Source organism: Ochlerotatus camptorhynchus, unplaced genomic scaffold, assembly GCF_037179485.1.
Source record: "Ochlerotatus camptorhynchus isolate MF236.1 unplaced genomic scaffold, CSIRO-AGI_Acam_v1.1 ptg000417l, whole genome shotgun sequence".
Classification (NCBI taxonomy): domain Eukaryota; kingdom Metazoa; phylum Arthropoda; class Insecta; order Diptera; family Culicidae; genus Ochlerotatus; species Ochlerotatus camptorhynchus.
Window position 1 is genome coordinate 866,590 of NW_027040903.1, and position 25,516 is coordinate 892,105.

General features: G+C 38.9%; 1 protein-coding gene across 1 annotated transcript in view; it reads right to left on the bottom strand.

The window, feature by feature from the left end:
• Positions 1–25,516, bottom strand: part of LOC135711062 (uncharacterized) — an 84,792-nt gene that overhangs the window by 47,797 nt on the left and 11,479 nt on the right. Inside the window, exon 2 of the mRNA XM_065233806.1 lies at positions 16,043–16,934. Within this exon, the coding sequence (XP_065089878.1) occupies positions 16,043–16,141 (99 nt within the window). The 5' untranslated portion in view covers positions 16,142–16,934. The remainder of the gene's footprint in view (positions 1–16,042; positions 16,935–25,516) is intronic.

The window sequence follows — 25,516 nt, forward strand, 5'->3', positions numbered from 1 at the left end:
CCAGGTACATGTAACGCTTGTAGCGGTCATGATTCCGCTGCATTATGAAACCATGATTTTTTTTTCATTTCATGATTTTTTATTCATGAAAATTGAATCGGACTTGTTCCCGTGTATGTTATTCCTAATCTTTTATTCATTATTCTCTACTTTGAAGTGATTAAAACTAAACATTCTTTTCACATAAATTAGCAACTTGCAAGAAATGTTGCTTACAAGAATGGACAATTGCATATGTACAATTTATGGAATATTTCATTGCAAAATAAATAAAATAAGTGATTTGCGGCAAAACCCGCCAGTATCGCACCCAACGTCAGTGCCTATACGTAAGCGTACTACAACGCGGCTTTCAAATAAAGGAGTAATAAGTGTGATACTATCACTTCAGGCTAGAACTTTGGTTCTCTTATACAATGGTTCATCAGAGAGGGGAAGCTCAGTAATCCTCATCGCATGCTCATGACGCTATTCTGTCACGGCATAAACCAACGACGCCAGACCTAAACCAACCGTCTCCAACGCTCCACTATGAAGCATAAGATTAGGCTCGCTAACCAACGTCCAGGTTAAAAAACTAGCCAAGGGGAGGGCATACACATCCACTTTACAGTCATCCCACAATTATGGGCCAGCTAATAATAATTATGAATCTATCAACCCACCATGTAGGTCAACTGGAAGTGATCCTCAAATGAGAGATTAAAAGAAATAATAGCAAGTATCAAGTTAGTGATTTCTTAAACAATTTCTAAATTAAATCCCTCACTATTTACAATTCGGTCTAATGAACCGTTCAGCTCAATATCGTTCGGCTTAGTGACCATAAAAAATCCCATGACTTAGTTGTTCAGTAAGTTCTCGGGCTTTGCAAGCATAAGAGGTCTCAAACTTAGTAAAGTGATGCAAATAGAATTTTCATAGTACCTATCTCGATAGTATCATTTACTTTTGAATAGTCAAAATATTTAAGTTAACTAGGCCGAACGCTATTAAGCTGAATGGGTCATTAAACCGAATTGTAAAGAGTGAGAGATCGAATTAAGATATTGTTTTAAAAATCTTTAACTAGATACAAATTAGATCTAGGCAAATTTGTTGAAGATTTCGGAGTAAGAAAATGTTTGAACAGTCCATAGTCTGAATTAACAGAAATCATGAAAAAATGAAGCTTTGAGATTTGTTAAGAGCATTCGACTGCGATTTTTTTTTTTCAATATTTATAAAAAAAACAGAAGGGTATTAGATTTCTAAAATAAAAATAATTTGATTTATTTTAACTATGGTATTAAGAAACATACTCAAAACGTGGAACATTTGAAAATTTACTTCATCACAGATTTAAAAAATATATTGTTTTGATCCTGTAAACTTAACAAGGCTCTGCAAATTGGAAGAAAGTTCAGTGCTCCAGAAATTAAAAAAAAATAGAATTCTCTGTTCTCCGCAAAATGTTATTGGAATGTTTGAAAAGCTAGTTCACATCAATGGCCTTTGAAAAGTTTCCCAAGTCCAGAATCTCACTATAATTATTATTTATTACAGAGAGAGGATGAAGTAGCGTAAGGTGGGATAAGATAAGTCAATGTAGCCCCAAAGCTGATTTGAAAACCCAACCCATCATTGGGGTTGCGTGGAATCTGTTGATTTTGACAAACAAATAAATTAATAAATGTACTAGCTGATCCATCTTGCCCCACCTTATCCTATATTGTTTACGGTTTTTTTTCGATTTTTTAGATTTAGATTTTTAAATTTAAAGATGCGTGTGTGTGAATTTTCAATTTCAAGTTCTTCACTTTCTATATTGGTTGTGAAAAACGACTTCCTGACTGACTTGAAAATAGTGACGTAGCCACTTAAAAGATACATAAGTCTGTTTTCTGTTTTATAAAAGGTTGCAAAATTACACTTAAGCATACGTTATTAAGTTATTTATTCGGGTAATCAACAATTTGCCCTACGCTACAACAACCACAAACCGCAAACTACCAATGATAACAAAGCTAAATCCAAAGACTTTGTTGTCTGACCCGGTCTGGTGGATTGTAAAACAGTGCATTCAACTAGTGGCTGGCACTGCGGATGGTCTTTGCTGCAACCTCAACTCGTTACAGTCACAAAACAAACAGAAAGAAATATGTCTATATGAGCTACAAATCTCCCGCTCGACCCCAACCGAACCGAGCCAAACCGAGCGTGGGGCGTGTAGATCTTTATATATGCAGATCTCGGCATGTGCTGAGAAATTCTCATTTTCTTTTTCTTCACTATTTAAACAAATGAGATTAAAAGCCTCCCACGGTTCGGTTGCATTACTTATGGGGGTACGGACAAAACCCGTATATCGCTGTCGTCATCGTCGTCGTCGTCGTGGTCGCGGCATTTCGGTGTCCATTTGAAGCTGGCTAGAGGAACTTTCGCGCGCACGATATAAGTGTATCTCTTTACTGCAGCCATGCCGGCTGAGATTGAAGAGCGAAAAGTTCAAGTCAAACGGTATTATCGCGCTGTTAGAGGGCTCTAGACATAGGATTTGGTTGTTGTTGTTGTTGTTGTTGTGGCTGCTATTTCGTTGATTCATTCAAACTTGCGCCACCCGTGACTCGCGTGAAGGGAATTCGTACTTATTTTCCTTTCTCCAACGTCGAATGAACTGCCAAGCAATGAGTACGACTCTTTGCTTGGCAAAAGGTTAAGAAAAACCTAATGGTCTTATAATAACCTAGGTACATGAATGACTGCGCATCTGGCCAAATCGGTCACGCATGTTCCATCTGGGTACACCCAAAATTGACGGCATTGACGTTGTGCCTTTTTGGAACATTCCACTCCATTCTTATATTATTGGGTAGTACAGCTCCATTTAATGGGGCAAAACGGTCCAATGATGAATCGTCCACCTTCATAGTATGGAGCATTATTCTCCATTTCACAAATAGGGTTAAGATCTAATTTCCGTCATACTAAGCACAACCCGCACTGTATCTCTCTTTTTCGAAAGGGTTTTAACAAAAAATAGAATTTTTCCACCCAAGATGACTTTCTGAATTGATTTACCTTCCCATACGTACCGTTAGATGTGACAGTTACAAGTTGTTGAGATATTGTTAAAAATCTAATACAGTTTCGTAATTCCTATTCCGCCATACGAGTTTCAATTCCATCCAACACTTTGAAACGTCATTGGATTCACTTCGGCATACGAATGAAGTGTGAAAAAAATTGATTTGCTAGAAGCGTTTCTTTTGTTTTCGAGAAGAATGTATTACATTGAATGTTATATAGTTGCATTTCCTATCATCCTGATATAATGTAATGATTTTTTGGCCTTTTTAATTCTGTCTACGCTTTCGGTTATACAATAGGGGAAATGTAGGTAATGTCGGCCTACATGTCCCTAATTTGGGCCCATCGCTAAAAGTCTGCTATTTATCAATTTTATCTAGATGAACGCGTTATTGGGACGTTACTAACGGATATTTTTGCTTGCTATTGAAAATTTAGTTGATTGCAGAATTTATGTATGGGCCCAAATTAGGGACACTTAGGCCGACATTACCTGCATTTCCTCTATATAAGCTTTTTATTTATAACATTGTAGATCGACGCACACACTTGCCTCGCTTCTCTCCAATTCCCGTTCAGCAGAAAAAGCATACGAGAGGAAATGAGCTCTGCTTATTCGCTTCATATTTCGAAGCATGGAGAGAGCAGTGGAGAAAGCACAGGTCTGATGATCGCAACGTTCGTGGTTCAAGTTCCCAGTCGGCAACCTTTTTTTCATGACATGATTAATTTCACTTACTAATACACTCCACATTTTTGTTTCTCCATTTTCTTGCATTGGATCGCAGCTCGGTATATCGCATCCTCCGTTCATGCGGTCTCCACGAACATCCTGCGATGATAAAACCCTCATAATTGTAAGCATCGTACCGAACGTATGATCGATTCGTTCACGTCGAAATCATTGATAAATTTGATGTTTCTGCTTGATATGACGGAAATGGGCGCTTATGTCAAATTATTTCTCTGCCCTATTAATCCGTTTTATCAATAATATTAGGCGGAATGTTCCAAAACGCACCTCACCAATTTTGGGTGCATGAACCAAGAAGAGGTAAACAGTGGAGAACGGGCAGTTGGTTGGTAGAGCAAATTAGTTCGGAATTTGGTGTACCCTCTAAAAAGCAACCACTAGGATAGCCTCGCACTTTAGTTGGCAGCTACCTACTGTTGTACGCAAGCAATGCAATGAATTGTTCACATTTCGTTTCGGTCCCAGGAGTGAAAATTTATATAAACTACTTTTTGTAGATGGAAAGCAGAGTGGTGGAAGCTTGGATCTTCTGCGATGAATAAATAATCATTTTTCGTTAGTAGGGTCAGCAATTGGCTGACCGTATTTCAAGCTGAACTTTGCATTAGGTCCTAAGTAACATTGATCGATTATCTGTTGTGTTTGTCGTACTAGATGTTAGAGAAAAGCTTCTTTTATCGATCTGTGTGCTGAAATATTTTGGAATGTATTTACATGGCCGTGGGGATGCAAAGAGAAAGTCAACGAAGATAATATGTCAATGTTACTTAGGACCTAATGCAATGTTCATCTTGATTTATCTGTATCCGATGTGTGTGTGTGGTTCATGCATTTCACGGCTTATGAATGTAATAATAGAAACTTGTAGAACACATGTGAACAATGGAATAAAGGATTGTTGAACTTCGTATCATTTGCTGAATTTAAAATGTATGGCTGTGTGTGTCATTTAAGTACTAATTCAATGCTTCCGGATATGATCCGGCGATGACAAAATGATCCGTTCGATCATTAGGCCGAAGTTTTACAGGTATTTGAATTTAAAATCTGTTGAAATCAATCTAATTTTTTAAGATATCATGAAAATATTTTTAAGATTGAGGTTTTGTTTTAATCATACCATTCATGATAATCAAATCAACCACAACAATCATCAAATGTTTAGGTTACATTGCGTTTGTAACGTAGTAATTCGTAAATTGCATACTGATAACTGTCATGTATAAACTTTAACATTTATATTCTGATTGCTTGAGGAAAACTATTTGGGAGTGAATAGTTCTCCAATCAAAGTTTAGAACAGGAAAAGCATGACAATTACCATTGCCGGCCACGCCCATTTTCTCCTTTACTGGGGAAAGGAAGGATATTGTTGATGTAACATCTACTTAACGGGAGGCCAGCGACTCACCGACGCCCCTATAGATCACCAAATGGCATTAATAATCAATCTTAATCAAGTGCCTCATATACTGACGACCCCTTGGCAGTGGTTCTCAAACTTTCGTTGATTGTGACACATTTTGAGAAATTTTGTAAGCTCCCGACCCACAGATGTTTTAGACCAAAATGACCTTAAAAACACCAAAATGGCATTAAACCTCCATAGAAGACTTCAAGCTGTATAATTACCAGAAACACAAAAAAAAATGATGGCTAAGTCCGAAAATGGGTATAAAAGCTCGAAAATGGGCTGAAAATAACACCTGTAAACTAAGCACTTCAAAGTTCAAAACGATTAAATAGTCTAAAAACAGTGAAATCGAAGCCATCTACAAACGCAAAAAAAAGTTATAAATGGTTATATTACAAACGCCAAAATGGCATTTAATAGCAAAACATCTAACTTAAACTTTACAAATAATCTTGGAAACACCAAAATTACGCAACAATGCACAGTGGTCCAGAATGCAGATTTAGGTGGAATGATAAGTTTTGAGCCTGAAATTGAAACTTTAGACTAAAAGTCTCTTCTACAAAGTTGTTCCTTATAGTTAGGCCTTCATTTTTGTTTGAATAAATTAAGGTCATTTTTTATTTGGAATTTCTCATGAAAGTCACCTTCTAGACCTCTTTAAGATGGACGTTTTATAGTAATAATTGTGGTCTGTATCTCTTCTAATAAAAAAAGATAAACCCAAATAAAGTAAAAAAAATATGAATAAATTCAAATTGATTCATTATGAGTTTTAAAAATAACATAGGGTATACGTCCCTAACCTCGGTCTAATATGCAGCCATAGATTACGTTTTTAATCATAACTCATCAATTAATTTACCTGCAAACGATATTCTACTGCTAAATGGTATGCTTAGATATGCTTATCATGTCGTTTGCTATCAGGAACCGCAAAAAGTTGAAAAACTTACTTTTTTTAAGACAAAAACTCACCAGGGAAATGTATGTAATATCGGTCTATTGTCCCCAAATTGGGTCTATTTATGGATGCAACTTCGTCCTATCCTGTTTGATTCTCAAAAAAAACGCTCTTGGTAACGTTTTCTTATGTATTTTTTTTTATCACTATCACTGTTAACTTAATACTCTTCATTCCTCAAAACATTTCTTAGAGAAAATTTTACGAAAACTACATTAAATCACTCAAGTTAAAAATTAAAAATTAAAAATTTCGCTTATCGTCTTTCGACCGCAGAATATCTAAATCAAAACATTGTGATGTTCATTATACAGATTTGGCAGAAAAAATCTCCCTTCCTGTTCGTTCCTTATCATCCAAATGCAAACCACATTGTTGACGTTACTCTTATTGCTATATGCTGTCAAATGAATTTCATGGGCCAAAGTTAGGAACATAGAAAAGAAATGTGTCCCTAAAGTTGGGTCCATGATTTACTTGTGAAAACGTTGTTAAACAATTAAAATAAACATAAAATATTCAAACAGTAACTGTGAGTTTTACGTCTAGTGTGTATTATCAGGTAATTCCATTCAATAAATGCCATAATCAGGCCATTTGATGATCGTCAGTGCAACCTTCCCATCTTAACCTTAGAAGTCATGGCGGCTAAAAACTCCGAACAGAGTGATATTCTCAACCAGTTTTATTACTTACGAGAGCTGAAAATGTATTGAAATGTTGTGATATAAATTGATTTGTGTGTGGTACACATTTATCAATCATCAGTGATCAATATTTTCCTTATTTTTTGTGTAATATTCCTTAATTAATTATTTATTTGCGTGATAGGCCGAATGAAAGGACTAGACCCACATTACATACCGTAACCCTACCTCTAATTTTGTTCATTTCATTGAGTATAGCATACGCCATTTCAAATGCCGTTTGTTTTGTTTGCCCCAACCAGAGATATTAACATTTAAAAAGGGCATATTTTTAGTAGAAAAACGTCAATAACTCTTGATCGCCGACCGAAAGATATTGACAAGCTTTGTGCAGCAAAAAATTGCGCATTCTAAAGATCTAAAAGTTATTTGCAGACACATTTGCTGAGAAATTTGAAATAAGAAAACTAGAGCAAAACAACTGTTTTTTTAGAGACACCCTAACTCAATTCAAGAAAATAGCTCTAAATCGGTCAGTTTAAGAGATACAAAAAAGTTTTTTTTAAATTAGCTTTGCCGAAAAATGTATACCTTAATTTCTTCAAACAAAAAAGTTAGACTTTTGATTGTAATGATAATAAGAACCACCCTAGAATTCATTGTCATAGAAATGAGGGCCTAACTATAAGGAACAACTTTGTACAAGAGACTTTTAGTCTGAAGTTTCAATGTCAGGCTTAAACCATATCCTTCCACCTAAATATGCATTCTGGACCACTGTGCAATGGCCCGAATTGTCAAAATGGCTTCCAAAATACTGCAAAGGTCTAGTAGAATATTCAAATTGTATGTTTTCTTGGATGTTGGGTACATATACAGGAGCAAAGATTGATTTAGAGATACAAGTTGACGTAAAGCCAGTCTTTTGTAAACCAAGGCCAGTGCCATTAAGATTGGAGCCGATGGTTGACCAAGAAATCGAAACGATGGAAGCGAACTGTGTAATAAACAGATGTGACTCATCGATGTGGGGTACCCCAGTGGTACCCGTTCTCTAGGACGTTGAGAAACGAATTCGGTTGTGCGGTGACTATAAAGTAACGTTGAACAAAGTATTACAATCAGGGCTGATAGTGCTGATGCGATATAATAGTAGTGACTAAAATTACGAAATAGTGACCAAATAGTGACTCAGAAATTTAAATACGGTTTGATATTGAAATAAATTCCATTTTTTTATGGAACCTTTAATTACATTTCATAAATTCCTCTGATTATATCGATTTGAATAATTTCTTTTGATTACATTTTACATGATGACCAGAAAATATCAATTTTAAAAAAAATCGGGTTTTCCTAGAGTTTTGTAAATTTTACTGGTTGTGCCACATACATTTAAACTAATGTATAAACCAGTGATGGAAACGTTCGCGAAAACTCACTATGACTCGCAAACTTTTCCCTTGGTGAACTTCGTGAAATATCGCGAACTTTTCCAACACTGGTATAAACCAATGAAGCCACTAGGTTAAATAGGGTTAAACAGATCATTACTACAACTGCAGTATTTTTCGTCGATTTTGAATTTATTTCTGCGTTCGAAATCTTAAAAATTTCTATGTATCTAGGTAAGTTAACCTTGATTATTAGCTAAGAACTTTTACATAAATTCATCGCAATGTTCACAAAAGCTATGTTCGAATCATTAATTTACTTGAAGTCTCCTTAGAATTCACATGCAATTAACATCTGAAATGTCTTAAATTTTTTTGTTCTGAATGATCTTGGACCCTGAATTCGCACTCTTTAGAGTTTCCATGGTATTTCTTCAAAATTCTCAACAAAAAATCCATATCAGAATACCCTTGAAACTCTTCTCACAGTTCCAATTTGATTCTATTGGAATTCTTCTTGCAATTTCTTTCCTATTATTTTGGATTCTCTTGGAATCAGCCTCAGAAATCGCCCCAGAATTCCTTTACTAATTGCTGAGTTTGGAGACCTTTGGAGTTCACGGGAATCCTCATCCAATCGTCATATAATTCTTTTCAGAACTCTCGTTACAGTGCACCTAGAGCTCGTCCCTCAATAATCTTGGAATTCTTCCAAAAATTGTTTTGGAGATGAATTTTGCATTTTTAATCATGTAATATCAAAATTACGAGCTACAATGTGTCAGACAGTTTTAAGATTTAGCCGGAGGTGAACAAATCGACCCTCAGATCTAAATTTACAAGAGACTTTCGTAGTGTGTAGTTTGGCATTCTTCTCTGTAATATCTTGGTATCATCCGTAGAATTCTTTTGATATTCACTTCAAATTTCCTTTGGAATTTTCATTCATGTTTCTAGATAATTCATTCAGAAGTCTTGAAAATCTAGCATAGACCTATATCCTTGAAAAGTTTCCAAGGTGCAGAATTTATTTTCGAGAAAAGGAAGTTTTTTCCCCGATTTGTCCTCGAAATTCAAAACTATTTCAAGTTTGTTTAAAACACCGTTAAAATTCGTTGAATTTGTCTGGTTTTAATTGTTTATTTTTTGACAGATATGCATATTTCGTCATAACTTCTTTAGTGCAAAGTACTCAGTTTAAACATTTTGATGATATTTTTCACACTTTTTAGTGCCTTTTTAGTGACTGACTTAAAAATAGTGACCAAGCCACTAAAAAGTGACCTGTTACCAGCCCTGTGCGCCATCCCTTACCACGGGTAGAAGAGGTAATGGGAAAATTGGCGTGAGCGAATCAGTTCGAGCAGTCCGATGACTCGAAAAAGCTTTGTGCTCTGGCGACTATTTTTTCCTCTGGCGACTAACAAAGGTGTATTTTTAATGAACAGACTACCGTTCGGTTTAAAACCTGCGTCGGGAATAGTTCAAAGGGAACTAGAAAAGCTGCTCGCGAGCGTCCCAGGAGTGGTAAATTTTCTTGATGACGCGTTGGTATCCGGCAGTACGCGAGAAGAACATTTGGGTAGACTCGAGCAACTGTTGACAACACTGGATAATTCTTGACTGACTTTGTGTAAAGAGAAGTGCAGCTTTATGAAAGGCAGGGTAAGCCATCTGGGCTTCGAAAAAACCAAGGACAGAGTTCGTGCTATAGAAGAAGCCAAACCTCCAAATTGTGTGTCGGAGTACGCGCCTTCGCTGGAATGGATAATTACTACAACAGGTTTGTGAACGTGTGGGACCTCCCTTAGCTCAGTCGGTAAAGGCTCAGCTACAAAGCAAGACCATGCTGGAGGTGGCTGGGGTCGATTCCAGGTCCGGTCTAGGAATTTTTCGGGTTGGAAAATTTCTCGACTTCCCTGGGCATAGAAGTATGATTGGACTTGCCACCCAATTATACCAATGCAAAAATGGTACAGGCATCGAAAGCTCTCAATTAATAACTGTGGAAGTGCATCTAGAACACTAAGTGGAGAGCACGCAATAAGCTAATATGCGATATGCAATAAGCGTGAAATGCGAAGAAGAAGAAGAAGAAGGTTTGTGAATGGTTTAGCAACATTGATGTCACCACTGTATCAGTTACTAAGGAAAAATTGTAAGTTTGTGTGGACCAATCAGTGCCAAGAAACATTTGAGAAAATTGAGGCACAAATTGGTAAGGATATAGCCAGATCCAGATAAGAAAATAGTCGTAATTTGTGATGCGTCAAAGGACGGAATTTTTGCAGTTTTGGAACACAGGATCGATGGTCTGGATAGACCAATAGTTTTTGCCTCAAGAATTTGTAGTTGAGCTGAAAAAGCTTATAGTGTGTTACACATGTACGGCTAGAACGAACATTACTAAGTCTTCTATTTGATGGGAAATCGATTCGCAATTAAAACGGATCATAATCCGTTGGTATCCATCTTGGGACCACATAAGGGTAGCCCGGTGATGGGAGTAGGGGGGGTACAACGCTGGTCCAACTTCATTTGCGGTTTTGCTTACAAGTTGGAGTACGTGAAATCTGGAGACAACATAGCTGATTATCGGTCAAGAGCTGCTGTGGAATCATGGTAATTAAGGAAGAAAGATGGTTCATACCTGAATTTCATGAGTTCTCAAGAGCCGAGTTTTGTGGACAGAGCTGCGCTTAAGGTGAGTACGGGCAAAGACATAGTGTTACGAAAGCTTCGAGAATGCATACTGGATGGAAATAAAGGCATGTGTTCTGAACTTATGGATTTCATGCGAGATATCGAGCTGTAGTGTGTGTGTGTGTGTGTGTGTGTGTGTGTGTGTGTGTGTGTGTGTGTGTGTGTGTGTGTGTGTGTTCCCTCTAACCCCCACTGGCAGGCAGTGTTATTATGGAAGAACTCTCTCTACAGCTTTAGTCCGGGAGTTAGAAGGTGATAGCTCTATTGCAGATCCAGCAACCCATTTCAGAATGTCTGGAGAGTCATGCCCATTCCGAGGTTACTTTCACTCACAATAAGCCCTGCATGTATGCTTCACCGTTATCAAATGGATATTGGTGATACATACACACTTCCAGGTTCGAAAATATTCTTTTCAACCATGGCATGTATTTAGTTTAATTTTGATATTTAATTTGTACACAAAAATCTGGACAGCTCTCATCATAATCTGCTCTTCCGCCGCCGTTAATTGCTTCCTTTGGAATCCCTTGGACTTTTTCTCTAACGCTTCGTATTTCATTCCGTGCTTCGCCGTCAATTTCCTTCCGTAGATCGTCCTTGTTTGGTTGGTTCTAATATGATGCCGCCTTTTTTGGTCGGTTTGATGTCTACCATATGTTATTGAATTGCTATGATGATCTGGGGCGAGGCTCACGTCCAAAGTCGCTGGTCCACCGAGCGCTCCGTGTGCGAAAGGAGAATGAAAGATATACGAAAGGGATCAGTTTCAAGTGACAGTTTCATCAGATTCTCCAACTAACCGTACTCAAGCAAAGTAAGAATATACAAGCTATATTGCGACTATATGGTTACTTGGGTACTCATATGGCCGTCAGAATGGTTCATCGGTTGCGAAGTGAAGTATTTCTGAAAGTGATGCGTAATATTTCTCAATGTTTTGATTTTATCCTAACGTTACCTCAATGTTATATCACAGACAAGCAGACACAACACATTGAACATTTATCATTGTAAACCCTACCGCCATCTTTCGTATACACTATGATGGGCAATACACTCAACAGATGGTTGTAGTGTGTAAACGTCAAACACTAGGGAATTGATTATGTGCACCACAAGTGGCAGTACTACCAACTAAGAAACATTTAAATTGACCGTTAAGGGGAAGCAGACCGCTCCGAAAAAAAAAATTACGTTTTGATTTTTCTAAAAATATTGAAAAAAAGTATCAAAAATCTAAAAAAATCACATTTTTTCTAATTTTTTAAAGAAAATTCACGTGCAAAAACATGTTTTATACAAGGTTGCAAAGACTCATTTCAGCTAAAATAATGTTTTTCGGAATAATAAAACCAAAAGATGGTATGATGGCATGTTTTACTTGTAACTTACAAGAAGAGGTTACAAAGTATGCGTTGGAAACATAAAACCTGTAAATTTTGCTTTCTATGAGTCACAATCAGCGATTTGCTGATCGCTGAGTGAGTGAGTGAGTGAGTGAGTGAGTTTGTGAAAAATCGCTGATTATGACTCTCATGAAGTGAAATAAACAGGTTTAATATGTCAAACACATTCTTTGCAACCTCTTCTTGTATCCTACCAATTCAAAATTTGATCATGGCATCTTATTATTTCATAATTTAGAAAAACATTGTTTTAGCTGAAATGAGTCTTTGCAACCTTGGTTTTATAAGTCATTATGGCATAAAGTTGGACTCAAAAAACCACAAAACATCAACTTTTCGGTTTTTCTGAAAGTCCAATTTTTTTTCATGATGGGATGGAAATTTTTTTTTTGCATGTAATTTTTGACAAAAATCTAAGGAAGAAACTGATTTTCTTGGATTTTTGATAATTTTTCCCAATATTTTTAGAAAAATAAAAACGTACCGAAAATATTTTTTTATTTTTGGGCCGGTGAGCTTCCCCTTAAAAAAGATTTTGATGATCGTTTTAAGAGTGTTATGTCTGCTTGTCTGTGATCATACCTTCACTATCGCAACTTCTGCGAAAGTACTTGCATTTTTCTCAGGCACTTTTGATCTAACTACCGACCAAATTGGCACAAAGACGCCCTATACGCTCTCTGACCGAAGCGCAGGGGTTATCGAGCTGTAATACCGACGAAATTGCGCAGCCAACTGTTTCTAATACTTCATTCATCACATCCTGGAATAAACCAAATGAAGGGATTGGGGCTAGGGGTTGCATCTGGAGGCCCAATATCGATAAAGATGTGGTATTGCACGCCGGGCAATGCGAATCATGCGCGCTGGAGCAATCGTCATCTCCGTTGGCCAAGCTGATTCCATGGAACGTTCCAGACAGACCGCCAATGGCGTTCCAGACAGACTTGTCAATGGCTTTTGGTTCTTGATAATAATTGGTACGTTGACAAAGTGGCTGGAAGTGTTTTATACGAAGTCAACAACTGCTAATTACACTATTGAAAAGCTTATGGAATGTATGCCGAGATTTGTTCTAGTGCATGAGTTGGTCAGTGATAATGGCACACAAATCACTGCGGATAAGTTCCGATGGTTCCTTAAGGCCGATGGAATTATACTAAGTGCAACCGTACCAGTCGTTGCCATTTGCGGCACTATTTTACTTACGCATAGCGTTTCCATTTTGGCTTGATCACTCCTCTCCACACCGGTCGTTGCTATCAGAGTCATAATTTAAGTTACCGTTTTCCACACCGGCAAAACAAACTTTTGACGTTTATTCAAAATAGCAACCGTCTGATGCGTTGCTACCGGGTTGCTAAATTTATGAACTCACTACTTCCCAAGGTGCGGATTGCTATTTCCCCCACCTGAATAGCAACCTCCGGTACGCAAGTAGCGTTATGGTAGAGGTTGGTAAATGTGCCTTATTTACTCATTGGTACGGTTGCTCTAAGAGAAGAGGAGACAATTAAGGGGACTTTTATGAACCAATGATTTGTCAAACGTGAACCAGCGCCTGATTGCTCGGGCGAACGTATAGAAACGCGAGAATTTTTACGACAAGGAATCTATTTTCTTGTATTTTAACAGTCGACTGCGTCGCCCATAGTGAAACAGTTTTTGGACGGTCGTTTCCGCGAGAGAAGATGAACACGTCACAGACAACACACAGTCTCCTCTTCCTCTTAGCTCTTCTGAAATATCACCAGTGGTTGCTATGTCCAACAGGGATATTAAGACAACCCTTGACATAGCATGTCCCTTCATCCCTACACTTGCAGTTGAGAGCAGTGGCATCGAGGGAAAACTGGTAAAGCTGACCACTTCGGGAAGAACGATCAAGTGTCACAAGAATCAAATTGTCAAGCTTAAAGTATCCACATCGGAGGGCACTGAGTGGATTTCGAGAAGGGTAAAGAGATTACAGTAATCAATGTAATAATCCTGTTCCCGAGACCGAAGGACATCGGCTTGTTAAACCAGAAACTCATCGTAACAGGAAACAGAAACAATTATTTGACCTCGGCTTGTTGGGAAAACCTTTGAGAAAAAAGTTTAGAGAACCAAGAGAAGGGGAAGAATTATGTCGTTTTCGTTTTTGCGGTGTAGCTACACCGGTGCTACAATGCCGTACACCGAAATATTTTAGGGTGTAGATATAGAATGCACCTTTGTTTACAAACAAATGATGTTGAGCTGTCAAAGACTCGCGCTTATTCCTGCTTACACTACACCAGTGCTACACCGCAAAAACGAAAACGACATTAGTAATTTCCATTTAATTCCACTAACTTATTTTCTTATCCTTGACAGATACGCGTATTTCGTCTACAATGTGCAGACTTCTTCAGTGTCTTATACTAATACTCGACTGTATTAGTACAAGACACTGAAGATGTCTGCACATTGTAGACGAAATACGCGTATCTGTCAAAGATAAGCAAATAAGGTAGTGGAATTAAATGGAAGTTACTAATCCTTCTATCTCTCTTTTACATGTGTTCCACTAAGACGCCCACATTCATCAGGATTTAGAGAACCAGTTTTTGACTCACGTATATTTTATTGCTTACAGAAATCAATTTGTAGAAGTCCATTAAAACAGAGCTTTGAGGCTCCTGGAACTTCGATGCAGTACAAGATTGTAAGCCAGAGGATCATTTAGCTTGTTGTAGGGGTGTTCAGTGCCGGGTATTCGAAACTCATCCACCTACGATAGAACGATTATAGTACGAGTGTAGGCTTTCATCCATTACCCCCATCGGCAGCAATTTTTGATTAATCACTGCCTCTAAGATGGAAGCGATACAAGCTTCAATGATCGAGAACAATTAAGAAAAATGCAGAGAACTCTACGACCCCTCATAAGTGTCACGGGAGGGGTGAAATTTCGTTAGTAGGGAGGGTAAGGAAACGATTGCTAAACGTTATTGGTAATTTATCCAAGGTATAAATAATAAAGTGGACGTCCCGGAATTGAAATCACGACCTTTTGCTCACTGAGCAGACACTCGGTAAGCTTTGAGTATAGTGTTGCATGCCACACTGTTTTGCAAATTCATGCATTTGTTGGCATAGAAAGCTCTACACTAATAACTGAGGAATTGCTTCAAAGAATACTAAGTTTAGAGCAGACAAAAACTGGTGTAAGAACGGAAGAGTAAGGAAGAAGAAAAATAATAGCTTTTATATTGGTTCAGTTTAACCCTCTCCTTCCCATGATCCACAACTTTTCGGTTCGTCTTGTAGTTGTCAATCAACTATTGAATAGCGAAAACAATTAGAAAACTAATGACAACAAATTTTTTTTATTGAATTCGATAATATTAGACTGCATATAGATAATGATTTGTTCAAGCAATTTTTTTAAAAACGCATTTTTGCATCTCACAACACAAAACCTCCTGGAAAGGAAAAGGGTAAAATACGTATCTATGAAGATAACAAGAAATGTAAATTCCAAAATGTTTTAAACAAAATTTAAATCAAAACCAAATCAATTTAAATTGATATGCGTAAACTACCTAGGTACAAATATCTACGCTAGAAAATTTACATCTTTCAATATGCCTTCACGCTGCGAACACCACGAAATGAGTTTTCTATTCCAGTGAAAAATATCCATGCAAGTCTAAACTCTCACCTTTGCAAGCACAGATGGTCTCTTTCCGTCGCCGCTCAGCCGTCGCAGCCAGGTGTTTTTATGGATCTCTCGAAAGAGTGCCCCTCGTGGTTCCATCATTCATTCACTTGAGCCCTATCCGCGCTCTGGCTGCACCACTATTTACAATTAACACCGTTGATGTTGTTGTTGTTGTCGTAACTGTTGCTTTCGTTATGCGGTTTCAATCTTCCGAACCGAAACAGCTGTCTCAGCAGCAGCCGTTATTTTCTCCGAATACCGGCGCTGATCGAAGCCAAAACCAATAAACGGAACGTTTTTTTTTCCTTTTCACAAATTCACTACTAGCACTTGGCCGCCATGTCGCACACAACATATCGCTTCATTCAACAAGCAGCGTGGTAGCCTCTTCACTTACTTCACGCTTCTTATCGGTTGATTTTCGATTGACTTTCGAATAGCACTTCTCTCATCTCATCACCATCTCTTACATCTTCTTCACTTATTGCACTTTTGTTATCCAAAAATATTATTAATTCCGGTCGCACTCAATTTTTTCCCCAGGACCTACAACAGCCTTACACAAACTTACACTCTTGTTGCGAACTCGCGATCGCGTGCGTCCGATCAGGTTGGAAGATCTACGGCAAGTGCTGAGCAACAAACGGTCACTACTGCGGCGAAAAAGAAGGTGATCGAACTTCACTTTTGGCCATCCACGCATCCGTCCGTGGGGTTTTGCTCTTTTCGGACGTTCACGATATGTGTGACTCTTCTTCCCGCCTGTGTGTGATGTCTTCCGCTCACCAGCCGATGAGATTGCACCCGATGCGGATATTAGCAATAGCACACTGATCGCTCTCGGTGTTGACCCGTAAACGTTCAGCTTCTTTTCGTTGATCGTAATCTATGGCTATAGGAGACACAGAGAAGAAAAAAACAGACACTAATTATGGTTGCGCTTCTGCAATGCGGCAAATGGCAGTCGTCACCTGACGGTCCGCGTGGCCGTAAGTGGAAATGGAATCGACCAAAGAAACCAAAGTGGAGTTTTGGAAAATTGGTCAATTCGATTCGGTATGCCATCATGCAATTCGATTGGATGAAAAAAAAAACAGTGCCGCAACGGTTTATATTTTGATGAAATGTACACGGATAGGTAGGTACCTACTGTAACAGACTTGATTGAATCGGCAGAAACTGTATGTGTACTTTGTATGGTTTACGAAGGCGTGAAAGTGGCAAAACCGTTTGGAGTAAAACAGATACCTCCATGCGTCATCTACCAGGTTTAGTAGCACGTTTATCTAAATCAATTTTCTATTTTATGCACGTACTACTTCGTCGTATTTTGCTGTTCTATACGTTCATTTAGCTAGATCCTTTCACTTTCAGACAGACTGTCGTACCAAGTAAGTGATTTGTGTATGTATATTGACTAGTAAATCGCGAATAAAATATTCCTTTTAATTCAGTCTAAACACAGTCCAATCCAATGTGCTTACAATTTATTCAAATAAATCTCAAATGCATGTTCATCATTCGGATTTTGGACAATTAAGCGAGCATTGCCTAAGAACATGGAGAAATATTAACCCCCCTTCCTTGTACATTTCACGTCACAGTTTGCTTCCGAGCCTTTTGCTTGAGGCTGAAATTAACCCGGTGCCCCTCCATTAGAGTGATGCAAAATTTGAAATTTTCGCTCCACAATACTTAAACGATTCCAAATCTGATCCTGACTAGCCTCTCAAAATTTGAACCCATTTGGTGAGAAACTGAGATGGCACAAACCATTTGAAGTTTGTATGGGAATTACTTGAGCTTGATTGACCGCCCACGGTTGCTACTCTGTTACTGCCAGATCAGCTGTAATTACACAGAGAACCAATAGACGATGCTTGGGACTAGCAATCATCCTCAATGTGGAAAAACTGGTGATCTTAAATTAGGCAATACCAGCGCCGGCCGCGCCCGAACACAGGTCAAGAAAGGAATGGGAAGGATTGTGTTAACATGACACTCGCTTTGATGGAAGCCGAGAACACCTCTGCACTTCCACGAGGAATCACTGGGATGTTGGATAAGAGGGTTGGGTTTGCAGCAGGGTTCGTTTTGGTAAACGATAAGCTGAATTGATGTCCTAACAATCATATAACGCGAAGGAGCTTGGGATTGAACCCATGGTCTTCTGCTCAGTAACCAAAAACGTTTGCCACTAGGCAGACGAGCACCTTTTTAATCATCGAGTTGCTGTTATTACCATGTAGTCATATTAATAAATAAAACGATTGACGATTCTTGAATGTGGATGGGCCTGAGATTAGACTCATGATGTTCTGCTCAGTAAGCAAAAACGGTTGCTCTAAGGCCACCGAGCCCCTCATATCACATAATACCGTTACTCAAATTTGTGTATCCATTCAAACCCGGAACCAACGACAACAACGAGTTTCGCAAAATACACGATACACAAGCGATTTTACCATAAATCTCTTTGATATGTAAGGACCTGGGACAGCGTTTTTCTGCTCAGTAAGCAGGCCACTGTAACCGACGATCTTTCAAATCCGAAAACTAAAAACTACGAAAAAGTACTTAGGCCTTCATTAAGTTCCACTTTCACGCGACGTTCAATGACAGGGTCCTATCCAGGATTACATCTGAAAAATCCAAATCTGGCCAACGCCCACCTAAACCTGTTCTAATCCACCTGAAATGACTAACGAATGGAAGACTTTGACTACCCAGCCATGCAATAGTCTCATTCCGTGCCTTATGGCAACTTGATGATTCTATTGCGCTCATCTTTTGGCACCACCCAGGGGAGACTTGTTCCTGTACCCAATGCTTAACTTATCTCCATGCCACTCAGCTACTCGCAATTTCTTGTGATATAGTGGGCGGAATATTATTATATGAGACAATTCAATGCAGACGTCTTTCCAAATTTGGCAGATCGACAGGTAATCGGTGAGTTACCACGATAGTTGCTATTCAACAACTCGACAACGTCCCATCGTCAACGCCTGCTATGAGAATTTCCCATTGCAGACGTCATCGAGCTATCGATCAACTACCCTGGTTATCGCCTGGTACCTTATAGCACGTGCTAGGAGGCGAACCAGAAGAATCGATGAGCTACCTCTCCCCCTTTGAAGTTTGTATGGGAATTACTATGGTAAAACCAAGATTTTTGTTCATGTCTATCTAATAATTCACCATATCGGTTTGCTTCAAAAACTTTCAACTGTACTTGTAGGAAATTTTCCCAGCTACAACTTTGCTGAAGACCATTTTTTGATTAAATGCAAGGATCAAAAGTTCCTGTTCAATTGTTCAATGCGCTGATGTCTTATGATCATGCTCAATCAACTGATCAGCAGGCAACATTGGTGTTTCTGGGGCGTTGAATAGGACACAAACATCATGGCTACTATGTCATACTGCAAAATACAGTGTTGCCTACAGAGCAGCTGCTTGATCATGTCATAAGTTTACCAATCTCTTAAATAATTAATAACTTTTTTCTGTCTCGTTTTACATAGAAACGATTTTCAGCAAAGTTGTAGCTGAGAAAATTTTCTGTAAGAATTGCTATCGAACTGTTTCGCAGCTCAATATGGAAAAAGACTAGAAGGCAATGAACAAAAAGTTGAGATTTCCCATAGTAATTTACATGTAAACTTCAAATGGTTTGTGCGAAGTCTGTTTCTAACCAAATGAGTTGTAACTTTTGGAGTCTAATCAGGACCCGATTTGAAACCATTTAAGCACTGTGGAGCGAAAAAGTCAAATTTTGCATCAGTCTACCCTCCATCCTGCCCAACACTTGTTTTTAAACCCATCATAAGATATATCCGCGTTCCGATTAAGGAAATTAAACATCATTTATATTAAACAATTTCAAAACCCGTGGACTGGAAAAGGTTAGTCACTTTGATGAACTAAAAATTATGAGAATTTTGAAGAGATTTTAGAATGAGTTCTTGAATGTTTTTTCAGAGACAAATGCCAACAGATTTTTTGGAAGAACTCTAAGATAGATTTGACTAGAACTCCAAGTCATTTGTTGGACTTCAGACGTTCAGAGTAGAATCTCTTTAGGTAGTTCTTTTGGAAAATAATTGACGATTGTGAAGCGGATTAGAGGTGCATTTCTAATAAATATTCAAAATAAGTTCTTAGAAGGATTTTAAAAGTGTTGTGATGACAATTCGAAGTAAATTCTTAGAAAATTTAAAGATAATTGCATGTGAATTCTAAAGAGAATTACAAGTATCTCACGATAAATGCCAAGGGGATCGAATTTTGAGGAATTCTGAGATGAGTTTTATGAGAATTCCGAGAATAATTCCAAGAGCGTCTCGATAAGAAATTCAAGAATATTCTAAGGAGAATTTCAAACGTATTTTCAGAATAATTTAGAAGAGAGCTCCACGATTATTATGAGCAGAACTGTATGATAATTCTGAGCATAATTGAATGGAAATTATAAGGAGAATTCAGGCTAATTTTAAATAGAATTATATAAGGAAGCTTCAATGAATCCTGTCGAAGCGAATCTTACGACGAATTCCTCGATTTTTTTAGAGTGTTCTGAAATGTTGTATAGACATGTTCAAGGGTCTCTCGGAGAGAATCTAAAATTAATTTTAGAGAAACTCTAAAAATATCACTGTGATGGGAAATGATTCTAAGGGAAATTTGAGAACATTTCATCAAAAGTACTGTAAACAGTTTTGAGCGAACTTTTTCAAGATAGTTAAAAGATCGAAAAATCTTGATGACTTCTTGATGAGAAACAAACGATTCAAATATGACTGACATTTACTCATATTTTCTCCCGTCATCCCCGGATTTAGCAGCATGTGTCGAAGGAGGTGTCCTCCCCTTCGACCGTTTCATCACACTCACCATAGTTCGAGCGACGGAGTGTTCCTCCTAGAGGAGGCAAACCAGCTCCTCGCCAGCACAGCCAACCAGGCGCTCCTCTCAGTGTCCACGGTCCACTGGTGTGGAGCCAGGGGTGGAATCTGCCCAACATTTCTATCGATTCGACAACTAAAAATAATTGTACAGCAGGTGCTAGCCCCTCGCCGTGAACCAGTCACACATGGACCTTATACACCGTCAATATAAAAATCACACGATCCGCTATTACGATGGTTCTGTCGCACAATGTAGAACCGGAATTGAGATATCTGGCCGCGAAATAAGTATATGTCACAGTCTTTCCGACCAGTAGTGCAATATTTTCTCTGCTGATACAGCTGCAGCCTACGTCGCCATCGTGCTGTTCACGGATTCAGCCAGCGTTGTAGCCGCCCTCGACGCCGAGTACCCCAAACACCCGTGGATCCAGGCCATCATCCAGTCCGCTCCACCCAACTCCACCGTTGCCTGGATACCTGGCCACAGCGGCATCCAGGGTAACGTTGAAGCCGACTACCTCGCCTCTTCTGGTCGACTAATGAACAAACTGACAAGCGAAGTTCCAAGTCCAGACTTAATAAATTGACTGTTCAAAATTACAAGGCAGAACTGGAGCCAGGACTGGTTAGACAGAAAAGATCTTTTTATCCGTAAGATAAAAGGAGAGACGCACCGATGGGAAGACCTACCTGATCACCGTTCTCAAGTGGTGTTGTCTAGGCTGAGGTCAGGACACACTCGAATGTCGCACAACATTGCTTTCCTTTGGTTTGTTTTTTCCGTCGATCTTGTTTTCCGTGCTGAGCACCAATGCTACCGACGTGCCAGGAAGGCAGCTCCCACACCTGGACCCTACCTATCGACCCATCAACTCATGAACCGGGGACCAACGGCTTTACTTCCCATCCGAAGGAAGGCGTGATCAGAGATGTTATGCCTCAGAACATCCCGGCGGCGCCGACTGGGATTGAACCCAGGCCTACTGGGGTGAGAGGTAATCACGCTTACCATTACACCACCGGCGCCGTTGCACAACATTGCTGGGAATGGCGAATTCTATCGACGTTGCCCAATATGCCAGATCCATCAATCGGTGGAGCACTTGATATGCCACACACCAAAAAGTTCTGAATTCTACTGGCGATGTAAACATCCATGCATGCAAATATTCATACACGTAAACTTTCTTTTCACGTAAACTAGCAGCTTGCAAGAAATGTTGCAAACAAAAGTGGACAGTTGCATACAATATATGGGATATTGCATGACATGTCTCATAAATTTACACGATCTATAATCTAAACTTGTATGATTTATGACGCTCCATTTATGTGCATCATAGTAACGGAAATTTACACTACTTTTTTAAGCTGTCCACTGCCCACAAAACCAAGGAGCCAGAGGCGTATACGGTATCTCTTGCAACATAAAAAATGCCCCAAGGACCCCAGTCGTTCCGCTGCGCTATTGGCCTTTCTCCGCGAGACAGGCCTGTACAACCAGATATAACTCCACCCGATAGAGTCATCACCGCCTACAGCATACCGCGGATAAAGGGTGTCCACGATGAAATTGCCACACACAAAATTGATTCGCAAAATTCGAGTTTTCATCCGATTGCCATCAAATTTTCAGGGATTGAGAAATAACTATTAAACTTCATTTTACCATTTTACTCGTATTTTATTTACAGTCCATACGCAAATGCCCGCACCTTGGCCTTAACCCCGGCCATAAGATTCTGCACAACCTGTGAATCAACCGTTTTTTGCATGTAAACCCATACTTTCTTCAGTTCCTCGACTGTCTTCACTACCTTAGGTCGTTTAAGAAGGTGCTGCTTCATAATCGCCCAGTACTTCTCGATGGGGCGGAGCTCCGGAGTGTTGGGAGGGTTGAACATTTTCGGCACGAAATTGACCTTATTGTCCGCATACCACTTCAGCACGTCCTTGGAGTAGTGGCATGAGGCCAAATCCGGCCAGAAGATTGTTGGGACGTTGTGGGCCTTCAGGAGAGGAAGCAGCCGCTTCTGGAGGCACTCTTTTATGTACACCTGTCCGTTCATCGTGTCCTGGGTCACGAAAGGTGCACTCCGCTTCCCGCACGTGCAGATGGCTTGCCAAACCAGGAATTTCTTCGCAAATTTGGACATCTTCTGAGTGCGGACATGCTCCGGAACGCTGAACTTATCCTTGGCCGTGAAAAACAGGTTGCCGGGGATCTGTTTGAAGTCGGCCTTCACATATGTTTCGTCGTCCATGATGCAGCATTCAACTTTCGTCAGCATGTTGAGGTACAACTTCCTGGCACGGGTTTTGGCGGACTTGTTCTGCTTCTCGTCGCGATTAGGGGCCTTTTGTACCTTGAACGTTCGAAGCCCAGCCTTAGTTTTGGCCTTCTGGACAAAACTTCGGCTTAGGTGCAGCTTCTTAGCCACATCCCTAACGGAGGCGTTCGGATTTCGGTTGAAGGCCCCAACTACGCGGTTGTGATTTTTGGTGTTGTACGGAATACTTTTTCCTTCACTTCTGGGCTTCCGATCGGTGGTCAACCGTTCCTCGAACCGCTTAATCACTCGCGACACCGTGGAATTCGCGATTCCCAACGTTTTAGCGATGGAACGATGCGAGAGATCCTTGTTCTCGTGATGAATGCGCAAGATTTTATCACGCACGAGCTGTTCTTTCGACTCCATTTCCGCGAGTTTTGATCACAGGACTTTAAAACTTGCAGGATGTAAATAATGCACTATGAACTAAATCCACCCAAATTTTCATTAAATTCTACCCAACGGTTAAAAAGTTAGAGCAATTTCATAGTGTGGCAATTTCATCGTGGACACCCTTTAGAAACAACCACCGCTATCACACCATCAGGAACACCTTCAATAACTACGACCACCGCTACGAACTTGAACTTTCCCCTGTCAACCACCCTAGGAAACCCCCACCAGCATAAAACAGCACAAAAAGACAGTACTCCCTCTCTTTTTAGAAGTGTCCCCTATGGGCACTCAGACTCAAAATACCACACAACATCGACTTTTCGGTTTTGCTGAGAGTCCATTTTTTTATGATGAGATAGAACAAATATTTTTACATGTAATTTTTGACAAAAATCTAAGGAAGAAACTGATTTTCTTGGATTTTTGATAATTTTTCCCGAATTTTTTTTTCGGGCTGGTAAACTTTATAACTAATTAACTAACTACTCATATTTGAGTAAAAATTTACTCAAATGCAAATTTGAGTGAACGGGACTCACATATGAGTCAGATTTATTTGCCGTGTAAAAAAATTTGCATGCGTCTAGGACTTACTATCTGGATCTCAAAAAAAAAAAAAACAAATATTCCAGCATAAATTTTAGAGATTTTGGAAAAAAAATTCAATGCTGGGACATAAAAATTCGAGATCTCTAAGACAAACAAGTTAAGAAAATTGTGCGGCCTGGAATAAAGTTTTCATATTTTGAATGTATAGAATGTAAGTTCACAGTCCTAGAAAAATGTAAATACTTCTAAAACGTAAATAAAATGTTATGATCTTGGATAATAGATATTTTTTTTCTAAAATCTGGTCTTGGAAATGTTTAGACGAATACTAAAGTTACCGAGCTTCAAAGATTTTTCAAAATTATAGTCTTTGAAAAAATGTCCAGCGCATGTAAATTTTCCTAAACCATTTTTCGAAATATCTAAGGCTTGCAAAAGTAAAAAATCCAGGATATTGGGACCAGATTTTTTTTCGAAACTTTGGAAAATTTTTAATAAAATTGTCTATGACTATTTCGAGATTACAAAGGAAAGGGAAGGCGAGGGAAAAATATAAATTTAATAAACTGGTGTGAAATTTTTTTAAGATGACGGGATGGAATGTCTAGAACAAGGAGTTGGAAAAATAATCAAAATATTAGTGATTCCATTGGACAGTAACTCTTCTTTGTCGGACTTTTAATAAATCTTTTGAACACAATTGTGTTACCAAACAAGCTGTGATTTTTTACAGCCAAACTCTTTACTCTCGACATGATTGGTCATAAAAAAGTGACTTTAGTGACTAAATTATAAGAAATAGTGACTGTAGTGACTTTTGGTGAAAAATGTGACTTTTTAGTGACTGACTTGAAAATAGTGACCTAGCCACTAAAAAGTGACCTGCTAACAGCCCTGCAATGGCCTAGAACCGCCATTATGTCCTAAACACGCTTTTAAATCGAGCTTGTTTTTGAAAATATTAAAATAGTCTGAAGTTAAATAATCAACGGCTCTCACAAAAAAAAAACCAGAAAGGTTAAAGACATTGCAAAAAGGCATTGAAATTCCCAAATGGTTTACATCAATGAGGTACAGAGAGAGGTGAAGCAGATCGTGAAATATGGTTATATTAGTAAACCAAAAAATCAACGTATACGCAATTAGTGCCGTCACTAATTGCTTGTATCGTACAGTGGTTTCACTCACACAACTTAATAGATTGCTTCACCTCGGTAATCCAGCTCATTGGGTTTACATTTTAAGTGGGGGAAAGTTGTCTTTGGCAATGCCTTAACCTATTA